The sequence below is a fragment of the Silurus aristotelis genome, assembly GCF_946808225.1.
Source record: "Silurus aristotelis genome assembly, chromosome: 2".
NCBI classification, from domain to species: domain Eukaryota; kingdom Metazoa; phylum Chordata; class Actinopteri; order Siluriformes; family Siluridae; genus Silurus; species Silurus aristotelis.
This window is the reverse complement of record NC_139575.1, coordinates 17060823-17078620: the sequence shown is the minus strand read 5'-3', so window position 1 is coordinate 17078620 and position 17798 is coordinate 17060823. Positions and strand designations below refer to the sequence as shown.

Below are 17798 nucleotides of genomic sequence, written 5' to 3'. Positions count from 1 at the left end.
CACGCTCTCTGCGCAGGCGCAATGCGGCAGCTGTCAAACCTAGTAAGCAATGGCGACTCATCTTCTGGAAGGGTTGCACTGCGCCGGGGTCAGCTGTAAAGGTCGTGACGAGCTCGTACTAGGAGCAATACCCTTAAACAGGAGTTTTCGGTTGCACAATGGGAGGTGTTAGAGGATCAACTTCAGTAATATTATCATGACTGGAGGCCGGCTGGCTCTAAATACCATTAGACGGAGCTGCGCAGTTCCGCCGTTGTGATGAGAGGAGCTGCGGAATAAACACAGCCGTGACCTGCTGCTGCTGCTGAGTAAACTCGGGTTAAAGGGGTGGTGAACGAATAAAAATGCATATTAGATACATAACTTCTGTATATGTACATGTCGTTTAGTCCTCATGTGTTGAGGTGGTTAGTTATTATACCCAGAAGGTTCTTCAAACGGCTGCTCGGACCGTGACGTATGTGTTCATGCGTGAATCGTTTCCATGTCATTGCAGCGTTCCATAAAACCCAGAAATTTAATGGCAGGCAGAATGACCGAAGCTGTTGAACATGCAGAGGAGGATGACAAGGGGCGATCAACGTTCCCTCCGCCGCTGTCACACCGAGAGCGATTCCCGGTGCAAAAGAACAATGTGTGTTCACGGTCCTACTTTGTCGTGGTCATGGTGTTCTTCCATGTCTACATCCTTAATGTCATTGCACTGTTACTCTACGTGCACTACAACACCGGCTCTGATCCCGGCGCCGCCTCCGGCACAGAGTTCAGCAGCCGGACTAGAGTCGCTGAAGCCGCAGTGCAGCCAGCTTCTCACAATCACCTTCCGCGCATCGAAGGGATACGGGTCAGGAACTGCTTTACTGTACTTTATCAACAATGTCTTTACTGCATGTTGGGATATAATCTTTGTCTTTCTGATGCATGCCTGATAATGTGTAATGCCACTTCCTGTATTTCGTAGGACTTGATGTCACACTGTGATGTGATTTGTGACTGATGGTTTGCAAACAGGATTCAAGCAAAAAGATGAAAAAGATTTTCCCTGTCCTAACACACCTTATTCAACTAATCTAAAAAGTAACAGCCCTTCTTCATATTATTGTGGAGGGGAAAATGCTAAAATGTACAGGATGAGATATACATAAGTAATAATCCTGTAAGCAAATGAGGATGTACTGATAACCCAGTGGTAATGATTATTTAGGTAGAACTGTTAGGTCTTGCATTATAAGACTTAATTATTTTATTTATTTATTTAGTTATTCAGAGCTAGCCCAGCATTTAAAAATTGTAATGCCTTAGGTTGTGTGTGTGACTGAGAGAAGGCAGTCACTTCTCTCTGGGTCTCTTTACCAAAAGACTAAAAAGTTAACAAACAGTTTTAGATAAAAATGATTAATTTATTAATTCCTTTTTAATAAACATTACATTCTTGTCAGGGTCATGTTGATTCTGATGATCCTCATGACCAGTAGATGTGTGGCAGCAATAAATTCAAAATAGGACACCAGTCCATCGCAGGGCACCATATGCATGCACACACACTCACATATTTACAAGCTTATTAATAGGCAATTAATTAGAGCCAATGCAGCATGTTTTTGGGAGGTGGGAGGAAACCCATATAGATAGGGGACATTTCCTGACAATCCACACAGAGCTATGAAGCAGCAACGCCACTTACTGCTAAACTGTGACACCTTAATTCTAAACAGGTTTTAATGTGGATTTAGTTGTGCAAATGGCTTCTGATGTTGACTGTGGTTATTAGGTTTAATAGTGACTCAGTGAAGCTGATCGGCATAAGTAATGTTAAATAATAATGGGAAAATGTTCCACCTAATGTGAAGTTCAGTTTTAATGTGGAACTTAAACAATACTTCTTGTTTTCTTTCTCAAGCAGGGTTATTATACGCTATTATTTTTAAACATGCAGTATTCCACACTCTTTATTCGCAGGTTACAAAAAATATATTGGAGTAGTTATAAGCATCCCTCATGAAGCAGTTGTTCTCTTTTTTAGGTTGGTCATGTGCAAAAAGTATCTCTGGTGCCAGGGAAATTGCATGAAATGAAGACCCTCAGTCTGAAGCCTCTGCTCTTTGGTAATTATCTGTACCTGCTTTTGTTTGGAGTTTAACATCTGGTTAACACAGACTTGTGCATGATACAAATGTCACAGTGATGTCTTTGTGTGTGTGTTTGTGTATATTTAGAAATTCCTGGTTTTCTCTCTGAGAGAGAATGCGCGGTGGTGATGCGCTTGGCTCAGCTGAAGGGCCTGGTGGAAAGTCAAGTCATGGTGCCCGAGGGACAGGAAGAGCTCAGTCAGCAGCTCAACCTCAGTGTGGAAGAGATCTTCCATTTGCTTGACCTCAATCAGGATGGCCAGCTGCAGCCACATGAGGTGTGTGGGTGTTTTAATTTGTAAACAATTTGTACTTGTTTATGATACAGTAGACAGATGCAGTGTTTATCACTGAAAAGATATGCTATCCACATGCTGTCCCTGTTGTAGATTTTAACACATTCCAGAGTGAGAGATGGTATCTGGCTGACTCCTGAGAACCTCAGAGAGATCTACGCTGGCCTCAAGGTGGACCAGGATGGCAATGGTAAAGACTAAGGTTATTTGTAGTGGAATCCTACACTAGAATCCTACGCTTCCAGTGCCAATTAAAAAAAAAAACTTTTTTGGGTTTTGAGACTTTCTTTATTATTGCTAACATACACAGTGCTGCTGAAATTGGCAATAAAAGTAAATTCGAAGAATTGTACCTTAACTATTAGCCAATTAAGAATGGAAATTGAAAAATAACTAAATACATAAAGTCATGCTAAATACAGTGCAAAAGCACTTTTATTTCAATATCATTTGCATTGGATTGAGGACACTGTATACAGTTAATTTGTAGGCTTTATCTTCAGTCTTTTTCAGTCTTTATGTAATTAGCTCTTTTTTCTTTCTTTTTTTTTTACAGAACCAAGTGATTGTGATGTAACTTTCACATGTTTATTATTTTACTATTCACATTGCGTAGTAAAGGGTCAACTAAGAACTAAAGGTCCATGTTAAAAAAGTCATCTTAATTCTGTATCAGTTTTAAGTGTTTATTGTTATGTTGTGAAAGAAAGCATTAAAGGAAATGGTCTCTGTTTAATGTATGCTTAGGTTTATTGAGTATAGAGGAGTTTGGGCAGTTAAGCAGTGACGCATTCCAGCGCTTCCTGTATCAGCGAGGGGTGAACAGAAACCAGTTAGTGAGGAACAGCAGACACACGTGGCTCTACCAGGGTCAGGGAGCACACCAGGTTCTTAGAGACCTCCGCAACAGGTATTCATTATTGTGTTTGGGTTATCCTTTTACCTACTTTACCTACTTCTTTCCTTTAACACCCATTTAATTTGTTTATTTAGAGTCACACGTTTAACAAGGCTTCCATCTGCATTAGTGGAGTTGAGCGAACCTCTTCAGGTGGTGCGTTATGAACAAGGTGGGCATTACCATGCTCATCATGACAGTGGGCCAGTTTACCCTGAAACAACCTGCACACACACTCACCCCACTGTCAACTCCTCATCGCCGTTCCAGACTTCCTGCAGGTGAGCCAAACGCGATCTGGAGTTTTTAGGTTAAAACAAGTGCCTATACAGATTTACTGACAAATGTACAGTGGGGCAAAAAAGTATTTAGTCAGCCACCAATTGTGCAAGTTCTCCCACTTAAAAAGATGAGAGAGGCCTGTAATGTTCATCATAAGTACACTTCAACAATAAGGGACAAAATTAGGAAATAAAATCCTGAAAATCACATTGTCTGATTTTTTAAGAATTTATTTGCTAATTATGGTGGAAAATAAGTATTGAGTCACCTAAAAAAAAGCAAGATTTCTGTCTCTCACAGACCTGTAACTTCTTCTTTAAGAGACTCCTCTGTCCTCCACTTGTTACCTGTATTAATGACACCTGTTTGAACTGTTATCAGTATAAAAGACACCTGTCCACAACCTCAAACAATCAGACTCCAAACTCCACTATGGACAAGACTAAAAAGCTGTCAAAGGACACCAGAAACAGAATTGTAGACCTGCACCAGGCTGGGAAGACTGAATCTGCAATAGGTAAGCAGCTTGGTGTGGAGAAATCAACTGTGGGAGCAATTATTAGAAAATAGAAGACATACAAAACCACTGATAATCTCCCTCGATCTGGGGCTCCACACAAGATCTCAGAACCACACGGGGGGGACCTAGTGAATGACCTGCAGAGAGCTGGGACCAAAGTAACAAAGGCTACCATCAGTAACACACTACGCCACCAGGAACTCAAATCCTGCAGTGCCAGACGTGTCCCTCTGCTTAAGCCAGTACAATGCCCGGGCCCACCTGAAGTTTGCTAGAGATCATTTGGATGATCCAGAAGAGGATTGGGAGAATGTCCTATGGTCAGATGAGACCAAAATAGAACTTCTTGGTAAAAACTCAACTTGTCGTTTTTAGAGGAGAAAGAATGCTGAGTTGCATCCAAAGAACTCCATACCTACTGTGAAGCATGGGGGTAGAAACGTCATGCTTTTGGGGCTGTTTTTCTGCAAAGGGACGAGGAAGACTAATCCGTGTAAAGGAAAGAATGAATGGGGACATGTATCGTAAGATTTTAAGTGAAAACCATCAGCAAGGGCATTGAAGATGAAACGTGGCTGGGTCTTTCAGCATGACAATGATCCCAAACACACCGTCCGGGCAACGAAGGAGTGGCTACGTAAGAAGCATTTCAATGTCCTGGAGTGGCCTAGCCAGTCTCCAGATCTCAACCCCATAGAAAATCTTTGGAGGGAGTTGAAAATCTGTGTTGCCCAGCAACAGCCCCAAAACATGACTGCTCTAGAGAAGATCTGCATGGAGCAATGGGCCAAACTACCAGCAACAGTGTGTAAAAACCTTGTGGAGACTTACAGAAAATGTTTGACCTCTGTCATTGCCAACAAAAGGTATATAACAAAGTATTGAGATAAACTTTTGTTATTGAGCAAATACTTATTTCCCACCATAATTTGCAAATAAACTATTTAAAAATCAGGCAATGTGATTTTTTTGATTTTTTTTTCTCATTTTGTGTCTCATAGTTGAAGTGTACCTATGATGAAAAAAAACTTTTTAAGTGGGAGAACTTGCACAATTGGTGGCTGACTAAATACTTTTTTGCCCCACTGTATATAACATGAGGTTTAACACATTAATTAGGTCGAGGGGAGAAAAGGAATCTGTTCTAGGAAAATAATGATTATAAAAAGAAAATTCATGCTTTTTTTTTTAGCTCCTAACATATAAACTTTGAGGACAAAATGTTTACTTGCTGCTAAATATCAGGGTGCTATGATGAAGAGATAGTGTTTCACTTCACGTCACATGTCATGATGTTATAATGTCATAATGCTATGCCTGTTTGGTGTATATGCAAGTGTGTACCAACATTTTATGTTTTATAATTTCAGGTACATTACTGTACTGTTTTACCTGAACACAGTGGAGGAAGGAGGAGAAACCACCTTTCCTGTAGCAGACAACAGAACCTATGATGAAGTGGTGAGTTTTGCTTAGTTAACTCTTACGTATTCCTTGTATTTTGCACTGATCTGATTATTGCACAGTGCACGGATCCAAAGTTTAAACAGCAACTCAAAAAACCTTTGTGTGTGTGTGTGTGTGTGTGTGTGTGTGTGTGTGTGTGTGTGTGTGTGTGTGTAAAATTTGTTTTTCAGTCTCTTATACAAGACAATGTTGATTTGTTGGACACAAGAAAGCACTGTGATAAAGGGAACCTGAGAGTGAAGCCTACAATGGGCAAAGCAGTTTTCTGGTACAACTATCTATCTGATGGAAATGGTAAGAAAGAAGAATGGCGGTTTTGTGTCTATAGTCTGCTGCATATCTGCCTAACATCCATATTTCTTTCGGTCTAGTTTTACATGGAAAAGGTGGAATAATAAAATGATTATAGTTTAGCCATGTTCAAATCCATCACATTTTGTTTAAAAGATGTTGAGTGCACTTGTCTAAAAAAGGATACAGCATGCTTAAATGGTCAGTAGAAATAACCTAAGGTAATATACAGTACAGACCAAAAGTTTGTACACACCTTCTCATTCAAGGAGTTTTCTTTATTTTCATGACTATGAAAATTGTAGATTCACACTGAAGGCATCAAAACTATGAATTAACACATGTGGAATTATATATGGAATTACATACATAACAAAAAAGTGTGAAACAACTGAAAAATGTCATATTCTAGGTTCTTCAATGTAGCCACCTTTTGCTTTGATTACTGCTTTGCACACTCTTGGCATTCTCTTGATGAGCTTCAAGAGGTAGTCACCTGAAATGGTCTTCCAACAGTCTTGAAGGAGTTCCCCGAGAGATACTTGGCACTTGTTGGCCCTTTAGCCTTCACTCTGTGGTCCAGCTTACCCCTAAACCATCTCGATTGGGTTCAGGTCCGGTGACTGTGGAGGCCAGGTCATCTGGCGCAGCACCCCATCACTCTCCTTCTTGGTCAAATAGCCCTTGATGCCTTCAGTGTGACTCTACAATTTTTATAGTCATGAAAATAAAGAAAACTCTTTGAATGAGAAGGTGTGTCCAAACTTTTGGTCTGTACTGTATATCTCATTCGAATTGACATATCAGTAAAGAATTATCTGGGATAACACACAGCAGCAGTTTTCTCATATACTGCAGAAACCAAAAGGAATCCAATTATTAACCAGTTTTAAATTGTGAAATAATAATTTACTGATGCCATTTAAGAATAACGTCATAAAGACTGAACTAATATATATATATATATATATATATATATATATATATATATATATATATATATATATATATATGTGTACTCTGTACTCTGTACTGTGGAATGTACTATACTGTGCTGTGTGTTTAACCCTTTAGGCTGGGTGGGTGAACAGGATGAGTATGCACTACATGGAGGTTGTGTTGTCACTCGAGGGGTAAAATGGATCGCCAACAACTGGATCAATGTTGACCCAGACTACCAACGGCAAGCCCGGTACGAGCAGCTCATGTCTCAGCAGCCAGAACCTCAGGATCAGCAGCACAGAGATACACACCAGGACCTGTAACAACATGTGTGTATTTTACAAGATTTGGAGTACCCATGCGTCTGTTTGTCCACAAACACAGACACAGGAGGATCGGTAGAGCACACACACACAGGCATGGACAAGCATATACAGAAACACTGTGCTGGATCATGCACATGGAGATACACAAAGAATGATCTGTATGGACCAACATGCATATAAATGTAAATTTACATTTATATGTCATTAAAAATAATTATTGGGACACAGGGATACAAATAATACTTGCACATGTGGTACATGGTACTTCGTGGAGTATTTAATTTATTTCATCCAATATTTATTAACATTTCAAAAATTGTTATGTAAAGAGAGAGAGAGAGAGAGAGAGAGAGAGAGAGAGAGAGAGAGAGAGAGAGATTTCTTTTATGCTTATTCCAGTGCTTACCAAAAAAAAAACCTAATTTCCCCCAATTTATTATCATCTGACCATTACATTGAAAAAGCTTATTTACATACACAGAATTATAATCACATACACTGTGCATATCCATCCAATAATTAGGAGGTCAAGCAAGCTAACTAACATAATGGCACATTAGCTTGAGAAAGACTTGTCACACCAGTGAAATCTTACCAAACAATACCATATTTAATTACACTACACATTACATAATGTACAGCATTTATTTTGTTATATGCTGCTAAGATTCTGAATGGATCACACAATTGCTGTGTCACTCTTTAGACTCAATTATTGTACTTTAATAATATTAAACATTCTATTTAGTTTGAAATAGAATCCTTAAGAACACAGGCAGTCCTTAATATTGCTGTAGTGAAGTTTGCATATGGTTAGACCCCTGATGCTCAAATGCATGTAGAAACACACTTGCTTATAAAGATACATTCAGTTATAAACAGTGAATTAGCTGTAACATAACATTACCAATAGACTTAGCATTTAATTCTTCAGAACGAAGTAATCACCAGCATTTACTGTACAAGTGGCAGCTCATCAATAGCACCAGGTGGGGCAGAGCCTAACATATATTTACTGTTCCACAAATCTTTATAGTTGCAATTCACAAAATAATACATTTAAAGTTCTTATGAAATAGTAAGTAAATATTTTAAACGATCTACGATATTGAGGAAATGGGTAGATACAGTCCCCAAAAAGAGTATTGGGTTAGAGTTATCAAGGCCGGGTTTTTTTTCTTTTTTTTTTTTTTATGTAATACATCGAAGACTAATAGGTTTCCCCTGATTTGAAAGGATGTGATTAACGAGTTTAGTCTACATATTAATATAGCTAACTTTGTAATTACTAGGTTGTGAATATATCTTTTAAAATGCTATTTATTTTTTGTAAACATACGCTATCAAAAATACGCATTATTATTTCTTTCTTTCTTTCTTTTTATTGTATTTCTTTTTGCTGTTTGTCTGTTAGGGTGCTGGGGCGGTAGCTTTTAGGGCACTCCAAGATGTGTATGTTTACTCATTGAATGTCTATCGAAGTCTTGTCAACTCTAATACTGACTATTACAGGTTTACGCAAAAAAGATTCACTTGGCAGCAGTGTAAGGCAGAAGTCAACTAAAATCTTTTTGAGTCTATGTTGTTAATGTCATCCTGCCCCACCATGGTCTATAGTCAAAAGTCACTGTACTTAAGTTTAACCAGAGCAGCATGTTTATATCGCTGAGTAGATTGTCCAATTTATTTTTGTGATTTCTTAGATTTCTAAGAAATCTAAAACCTAGGTAGGTTTCACAATCTATTTAAAATAACTGTAGAAAATACAGTCGGCCTTAAAATTCCCTTTCCTCAGGGATAAAGTCCACAAAACTGAACCAAAAATCGAGTTTTAGTAAGGTGCCCACCCTTATGTATACGATTTCCAAACAGATATCATTTATAGCAGCGCACAGCAAATAAAATGCATGTACACACTCACACTAGCACACATCCAGAGACACACAGGTTCTTACCTTTTATACAAACAGTGTCATTTACTTGCATGAGGTTAATTTCACATCCTGTGTTCCACATTCCGGACTGAGTCAAGCTTTACCTAACAGTTCCCAAGGTCCAGACAGGCACCCTAGACATTGGATTGAATTCAGGGACAAGAGCCTTGATATTTATGCAATGAAAGGCAAGACGATGTTTCGTTACTGTTACGTTTTGTAGAACATGGTTCTCAAAAAAAAAAAAAGAGTTTGTAAAGCATATCAAGTTATTGAATGGCTTTTTTTTTTCCAGACCTCAATAATATCCTCAATAATTCTTTAGGATACAAATAAGAAGCTCTAAGGCATTAATAAGTAGACAAAGTATAATTGCACATATTGAATCTGGACTAAGGGGCTCCACTAAATTTATTTTACAGATAAAGAAATTCCTGGCTGCAAAAAATTTTGAGAACCATTACTGTAGAAGACTGAAAGCACCATTATTTATTTATTTGTTCATTTATTTATTGGAATGCAGCCATATTTTATAATATTTGTTTACATATTTATGCACTACAATACCTCCTAAGGAGTGTAAAAGAATGTTCACTTGAGTTTTCACTGGATAAAAGGGATTCAGTCCTTATTTGCTTTTACATCCAGTTGAGAAAACAGATGTCATTAGCCTCAGTTGGCAATAGTTTTATGTTTTGAGTCAATTATTCAGTTTAAACTTGTTACCTAAGATGTGTGATAATATGTGTGGTCCAACACCATATCTCAGCTGACATGATCTGTATCTTACATCTGTTTGATCAACGCATGTCTAAACTAATGCTTGAACAAACTCATACACTGTACAGGGGTTGTGATTATTTATTCTTATTTATTTAATCAGCCTTGAAGTTTATTTCACTTGCATCCAAGGCCAGCTCTATTCACGTGTTATTTATTGTAATTATAACATCGCTGCAATGTTTTCAGAATTCACAAAATTTAAGCAGTCAGTCATTTTGTTTAATCATATATGATGTTAATTTTTGAAATAATAAAGATAAATATAAATGAAAAATTATGTGCCTTTTCTAATAAGTTAATATTATGCATTATTAACATGCTAAAAAAATCTAAGACCTAGTTATCCATACACATGTATTTGACAAGTACACAAAGCAGAAAAACATGCAGGTATAAAGTTCATAGTGGTAGCACCACTGTGTGTGTGTGTGTGTGTGTGTGTGTGTGTGTGTGTGTGTGTGTGTGTGTGTGTGTGTGTGTGTGTGTGTGTGTGTGTGTGTGTGTGTGTGTGTGTATGAGAGTGAGCAGCAGAAACAGATTGCTGCAGATGTAATTCACTGTAGTTAATATCTCAGAGTCTGGTGTTGCTCATACACTGAAATGACAAATAAAAAATGATTATTAGTGTTTGATTATAAAATGTGTTTTACAGTGTATTTGCACATTTATAGTCAAGTTTTCTGTAAAACTTCTTTGATGCTGCTCTGACTTTAATGTCCTCTGAAAAACCTCTGACACAAAAGGATTTTCGGTAAAATAATTTTACCGTTTGTATAAAATCACTTAATTGAATGCTAGGGTGTAATTCAGTAATGGATATCTGTGGCAATTAGAGCCTGTAGGTCTCCCCTGTCTGTCTGTCTGTCTCTGTCTGTCTGTCTCTCTCTCTCTCTCTATATATATATATATATATATATATATATATATATATATATATATATATATATATATATATATATATATATATATATATATATATATATATATATATATATAAATAAATTAGTCTTTACTGTACATTTGGGTGTATGTATTATATATGTAAAGCTCACCACTGCTGTGTCGTAGCCTGGCAGAGTTGCTGCACCATGGTGTTTGAGGCAGTATATCACTGCATCGTGCACTGTAGTAAAGAGATGCTCTTTGGAAATGGCAGTAAAAAAGCCACCTTGCTCCAACTGCTCCACGACTGGAACTAATCACACAGACAAGACAATAATAAAAAAAAAAAATACACAACATTTATTATTATACAGTATATAACATAACAAAAAAATAAGACTACACAAAAGGACACACTGAAATAAAAATCTGTGGGCAAAAAACTTAAATGTAAAACTGGACTGAATTTGGATTTTTGTACTTTTGTAATAAATTAGCTTGATGTACTTTGACATAAACTGTACTTCATTACTAGTTGAAACGAAATACTTCTTTATTGAAAAAGCACAAACTAAGACACATTAATTCATGAAAATAGCTACATTAAAGAACATAAAAACTAAGATATGTGGTCTGGAATTTCCCATTTTTCAGATGGTGCATTTAACAACTATTAAAGACTAAAACTTGTAAAAAAAAAATAATTAAAAAAAAATATATAAAAAATGTTGGCCAAAAACAAAGTATAATACTTCTGTACAGTATTGAAATTTTGATGCAATTGTAAATATCCAACCTCAGTTATTTTCAGATTGGGTTCTACTTACCTTGACAGCCTGCAATGTAGATATGGACATTAATCTCTCCAAAGTCATGGAATATCTGTTATTAACAGAGAAACATTTTTTGTATCACTGTCATTTTTATTACTGTGTATTTTTATTGCAAGTGTCATTCACACTCACGTCTCTCAGGGTCTTGATGGCCACAGTATCAACAAAGTTAACTGGAGTAAGGTCTAGAATGATGGAATGGATATTCCATGTCCATTTTCCCAGTGAACCTAGAGAAACACTTTCCAGATCCCTGCTGAGTGTATCCTCACTGCTGGACCCCAGTGTTGTGATGTCCTCATCCTGCAGATCTGACATGGACCCTAGTGTGGTTGTTTCAGGGTCAATTCCCTTCAGGTACACCCAGCTGTTATGAGGGGTCTCAGGCATGACAAACACGGTGTCATTTTTCCTGTCCTTCCATTCGTCTTCTGGGATGATATCGCAACCCATTTCTTTAAAATGTTCTGCTCCTTCTTCAACTGAGAAGATGCATCCTTTGGAGCGCTGAGATGCTGCTCTGAGAGCTTGTTTCTGGGGAGAAAGGTTTGAGAATATCATATACAATATTTGATCAAAATCATTGTAATAATAAAAAAATATATTTAAAACACACTAGCACCTAAAGCTAAAAGTTTATTTTTAAGTAATTTGACTTCTGTTTCATTAATGATATACATGGAAGTGTGGGATCATACATTTGACATAAAAAAAAAAAAAGATGCATTGTGGCCTTTCAGGAGATTTAGTGTGTTGCCCCACCTGTTTTTTGGCTGCTCTCTTTGCCCTTCTTTCTGCCCTCCTCTCTCTTCTTCTCTGCTTCTCCTCTTCTCTGCGCTTATAGGTGATCATTTTAGTAATGTCCAAGCCACACTTTAATTACAAAAGCAGCATATTTAAAAAAAAAAAAAAAAAAAAAAAAAAAAAGCTAAATATGAATAGTGTTGTTTAGAAATACATTTAGATTATTAGTATAAATAAAAACAAATGTGCACCTTTTGTTTGAGGGCTTCTAGGTACAGTTCAGCATTGGCAAAGTATATCGTGGCTGAAGAGCGGAATATTGTGATGCCTGGAACCTCCCTGACCTGACACACACACACACACACACACACACACACACACACACACACACACACACACACACACACACACACACACAAACAAATGTTTTTTTTTTAATAGTAAAACAAAATATGCCTTAAAAATCAATCAAACCTAATACACAGTCATGAAGAAGTATTTCTGGACAAGTAAAGTTTTATAATTGTCAACCATTTTATAAAGAGATTCAAACACCAAGTCCAATAAACATAACGAAATAAAGCAATCTAAACATAATATAGACACGCCTCACGTTTTCATGTGTCTCCATGTCCAAATAAATCTCAGTACCAGGAAGATGACCCAAGACAGAGTACCGAGGCCTGTAGAATCAAAGAAGCACTTATTTTAGAGTCATTCCACTAGTAAGACAAAACATTATCTAGGCACAGGGCAGTGCAGTGTCTCACCTTTGTGTCCTGAAGATAACAGTAAGCAGGGCAAAGCCAATTGAGGCTGCCAAACCCATGTCCATATTAAAGAGAATAGTAGACACCCAAGTCATCAACCATACCAACTATATATATATATATATAACAAATAAATGTAAATAATAGATTTAAATAATGCAGCATAACTACATAAATATAGAGTATATGATAAAGATTCAAAATAAATCATACTTTCAACATCACAGAGATAAGAGTCACTAATCATTCAGATATAGAAACAGGTGTGGGCACTATATTAATGGAATGTGTAATATTGTTGGAGATTAATACCAGATCAGCCTTGTTTCTACGCCACAGTGTCACAATATCAGCATACTGCTTGAACATGCCTTTCAGATTCACAAACACGATGGCAGCCAGCACTGCCTGTATACAAGCACACACACACACACACACACACACACACACACACACACACACACAGCATTTTTTTTTTATTATTTTTAAACTTGACATGTGCAAAAATGCAAGGGGTATAAAAAAGAAACTAGTTAGCAGTGTCACTCCGTACAATAACATGACATTACTTTTGCGCATTCTTTAACAATTTATGTCCAGCTTAAAGAATTTCTCTTAAAAGGAGGAAATCCTGACAATTCCGCATATCAAAGGAGTCTGTAATGACTTCTTTGACTACATACAGTAGTCTGTAATGAAGGATGGAAGGAATAAAGACATTTGTTAAAGTTAAGTAGATCATATCTTTAGAAAATGTTATATTAAATGTAAAACACACACACACACACACACACACACACACACACACACACACACACACACACACACACACACACACACACACTTACATACACAACTGTATTACCCAAATGGGGTCTAACAAATTAACTATTTAATTACATGTTTTTCCATGTATTAAATTTTATTTCATTAATTTAATCATTTTATTTTAAATTGTTTTACAGATAGAAAATGTTAATAATAATAAACCGCATTAATTAAAAAATTACTGTTTTATTGCTTTTCCTCCCCCCGCTGTAGCGAAACTTAACCTAACCGTGACTTCAAAACCGAGGTAAATACCGAACCGTAGATTTTGTGCACGATATACACCTATATAGCTTAAAGACGTAAATAATATTTGAGATGTACCTTGGGCAACTGCTGAAACAGTGTTCCTAACTTCAATGTGGTCACCAGCACTATTACAGCTGCGAACACACCTGCCATCTACAGCAGCATAAACAAAAAAAAGACAAAATCAGTCTATACACAGAAGATGGGACTGTGCTAAGTATGCTAAGTGTGCATGTCTCACCTGTGTTCTGCCTCCAGTAGTCTCCTGGATTATACTCCGAGACATAGAAGCACAAACAGAGAAAGACTGGAAAAAGCCTCCAACTGCATTACTGAGACCTAAAGCAACCAACTCCTATAAAGATCACAGAAAAAAAGTTTTTTTTTTTTTTTAACCATTTGGCTGAATTAACATTCCCAGCTTAGTGGTGGCAAGTCACCTCACCTGATTGCTGCACACTTTATAGCCATGCTTAAGAGCAAAGGTTTTGCCTAAAGAGATGGAAATTGCATATCCCACAATGGCTATGGCAAATGCATCCACTATCACGTCAGAAAAGATACTGGGGTTTGGCATTGTTGGAGGCTGAAGCCTGAATGATACCAAGAGATAGATAACAATCATATGGAAAACTTAAATATGGTTTAAAGAATTATCAGCACTTACAGTATGAAAGGTGTTAGCTAAAAAATAATAAATATATTATTGTTACAATAGAAAATAACTTACCCACTTGGGATATCTCCAACTACAGAAATTTCATAGGTCCCATTCAGATGAGCATGGAATGATATCAGTGTACCTGCCACAATCTAGTGCACGCACACACACACACACACACACACACACACACACACACACACACACACACACACAAACACACAATGACACAGTGTTTAATGGCTTGAGTGATGGGTGAAATATTGGTCTTTCCTATACAGTGTATAGTAGGGTAAAGTTAGAACTGTCCCTAAGTGAGCACTGAAAAATATACCCAATAGCTATACATTTAACAAAGAGACAAAAGTGTGCTGACCATCCAGTTACTAACTATAGAAAAACAGGGATACCATAAATTATAATTTAAGAATGAATGAAAAATGTAAATAAAAAAAATAGCTTACAACAATGAGTTCCACTGGTACTGGCACAGGCAATTTCTTTCTGAATCGATTGTTCAGTTCCTTGGCAATGATGAGAACTATGATACACACAACACTGACCAGCAGAGTAGGCAAATGAGTATTGGGCAGCTGCTTACACACGTCTACTAGGGTCTGCATACACACAAAAAACAGGGTCTGGTCGATTTGCCCAAAATAATTGAAGAGGTCTGTAAGATTTGTGCATGGCAACAAAGAGGGTGAAAATCTAAGTACTTACATAAATCAGTGAGAACGAACCAGTGAATCGTTTTGGAGACACTCCCAATATGTTCTTTAACTGAGCCACTACTCCATGAGCGACAGCTGCTGTAGTGTATGCTCTTACTAAAGGCTCTGAAAGATATGTACCCACAAACCCAAACTGTGCCAACCCCAGGACCACCTGAAACAGAATTAAGAAAATACGTTTCTATAGCATCACATGATGAGTGTGAATACGCATGGATAAAACGCACATCTCATATTTTTGGAAATGTGTGCGAACCTGAATAAGTCCTCCTAACACTGCAGTGGCTGCAGCAACTTGTACTCTATAAAGATCTCTAGCAGTGACATTCACCTCCTCTGTCACATTAGTGCCATTAAAGATGAGAAAATTGGAATCAGGAGCCAATCTCTCAATAACGCTACCCACCATAACACTGAGAATCGTAAATGTGCCTGCAAACACACAAACAACGGGAAGTTTTTCTTAGACAATGAATCAGCAGCAATGTAGACAATTTAAGGCCTAAAGTGTGGTAGCCAATTTATTATTTTTTTTCAATTCCATTTTAATGCTTAATTTTAGTATCATGTGTAATATTTTCACATCATTATTGAAAATTAGTTATACATTTATGATAAATGAAGCGAAATTGATTTAGTTTACAAATCATTCTCATGGTCATAACGTATAAATAGATTGCTCACCTACAGAAATGTGTCTGGAGGACCCAAAGAAAAAATAAACTAATGGAGGATAAAAAGAGCTGTACAGTCCAAACACTGGTGGCAGTGAAGCCAACAATGCATATGCCATTCCTATAACACACACGCACGCGCACACGCACACACACACACACACACACACACACACACACACACACTTAATATTCTTCATATTACACCTAATATAACCACTTAATAGTCTTAATAATCTTGTAAGGAGCTTCCATTGAGAATAATTAATGCTGATAGACACCAAAACATACCATTGAAACTCAATTAGCAGAAGGAAAATGTTTTCAATTTTATTTTGTTTATATTTATTTTTAAATCAAGCCGTTTTTGTCCTAACTACAATGCAGTCATGCCCATCCAAAGCAATACTCAAGAATTTTTCTGACCCTGGTGTAACAATATATTGCAGGAATTATAAACGTATTTGTTTCATGTTACACATTTAAAATATCATCACACTATGGAAAAATATTCATGGCGTCTAAAGACTTTAATCATGGTTTCATGTGTGATTGTTTTATAATATTTTCTGTAAATAATATTTCCAAAACTGTATTTTGTGACGTTACACATAATGTTGAGGAAATTAAACAAAACTTTATTGATTGTCACTTATTCATAAAATAATAACAATGATTGTATAAGACACTGAAGTATTTATCGTTCTTATCAGTCGCTTTAATGTTTTGACCTTTCTCATATTCTTCATAAGGATATAAATTAATTAAGAGGAAATCATTTTTAATTACAAGCTCTTACCTTGTGGCAAGTGCATGATGCCCACACTGATGCCAGAGATGAGGTCTGGTATGCCATAATCCCGGATGGAATAACGTGGTAACCAGTAAAGCACAGGTAAACAACCTGTTACTCTTCGCTTTAGTCTGGGAATAGAACATCTGTGAGAGGGATAAAGAGAGAAGAGAATTTGGATAAAAAAGTCAAGAAAAAAATGATATTCACTTACATACTGAATATATGAACTCATACATATTTTTACAGTATAACTAATACTCTAATGTGTCTCACCTCAGTGAGTTTTTCAGGCGATGAAACAAAGGAATATGAATTTCTGAAGGTTCCAATCTCCTAGCTACCTTCTCCAGCTTCTCTTCGTCCAGAATCTCCCTCTCCACACAGTACCTCAAGCTATTCTTCCTACTGATCATAATTACACCACAAACCTAATTCAGAGAGCTAATCTTAAATGTATTCCTTAGCCTATACTCCACTGATTTTACCCTTTTGAGTTCTCAGGTTTCTAGCAGGTGAGGTACACTCACAGGAGCTTAAATAAGATGAGGAAGACGTAGTAAAAGGGGCTGACATTTTGGCTAATTATTACTTGATAAAAATGTTAAACACTCTATAAAATCTATAAACTATTAAAATCCATTAATAGACACACAATGTTATATTAAGAAAACGACCCCATAATTACATACTCCACAATTGTGAAATATAAAGTTTATGTTATTTTTAATTTCTACTGTAAAGTTCATCCTGTGTTTATGC

At 36.8% G+C, this 17798-nt stretch overlaps 2 protein-coding genes across 2 annotated transcripts; one reads left to right on the top strand and one right to left on the bottom strand.

Annotated features, from left to right (window-relative positions):
- The first annotated feature begins 20 nt into the window (after positions 1–20).
- Positions 21–7479, top strand: p4htmb (prolyl 4-hydroxylase, transmembrane b). Its single transcript, XM_083570423.1, has 10 exons — positions 21–185; positions 497–844; positions 2024–2105; positions 2217–2407; positions 2519–2615; positions 3173–3335; positions 3419–3604; positions 5496–5586; positions 5763–5886; positions 6958–7479. The coding sequence occupies exons 1-10, from the start codon at positions 159–161 to the stop codon at positions 7146–7148; spliced, it is 1500 nt and encodes a 499-aa protein (XP_083426549.1). The 5' UTR covers positions 21–158; the 3' UTR covers positions 7149–7479.
- A 991-nt stretch (positions 7480–8470) lies between these two features.
- slc26a6l1 (solute carrier family 26 member 6, like 1) lies at positions 8471–17549 on the bottom strand. The gene is made up of 19 exons (XM_083570408.1): positions 17313–17549; positions 17043–17182; positions 16254–16364; positions 15826–16001; positions 15559–15723; positions 15300–15452; positions 14905–14987; positions 14620–14767; positions 14416–14529; positions 14250–14327; positions 13410–13505; positions 13098–13204; positions 12941–13010; positions 12579–12671; positions 12346–12456; positions 11716–12117; positions 11578–11632; positions 10921–11063; positions 8471–10463 (listed from the first exon to the last, which is right to left on the bottom strand). The coding sequence occupies exons 1-19, from the start codon at positions 17450–17452 to the stop codon at positions 10440–10442; spliced, it is 2409 nt and encodes an 802-aa protein (XP_083426534.1). The 5' UTR covers positions 17453–17549; the 3' UTR covers positions 8471–10439.
- Between the last annotated feature and the right edge of the window lie 249 nt (positions 17550–17798).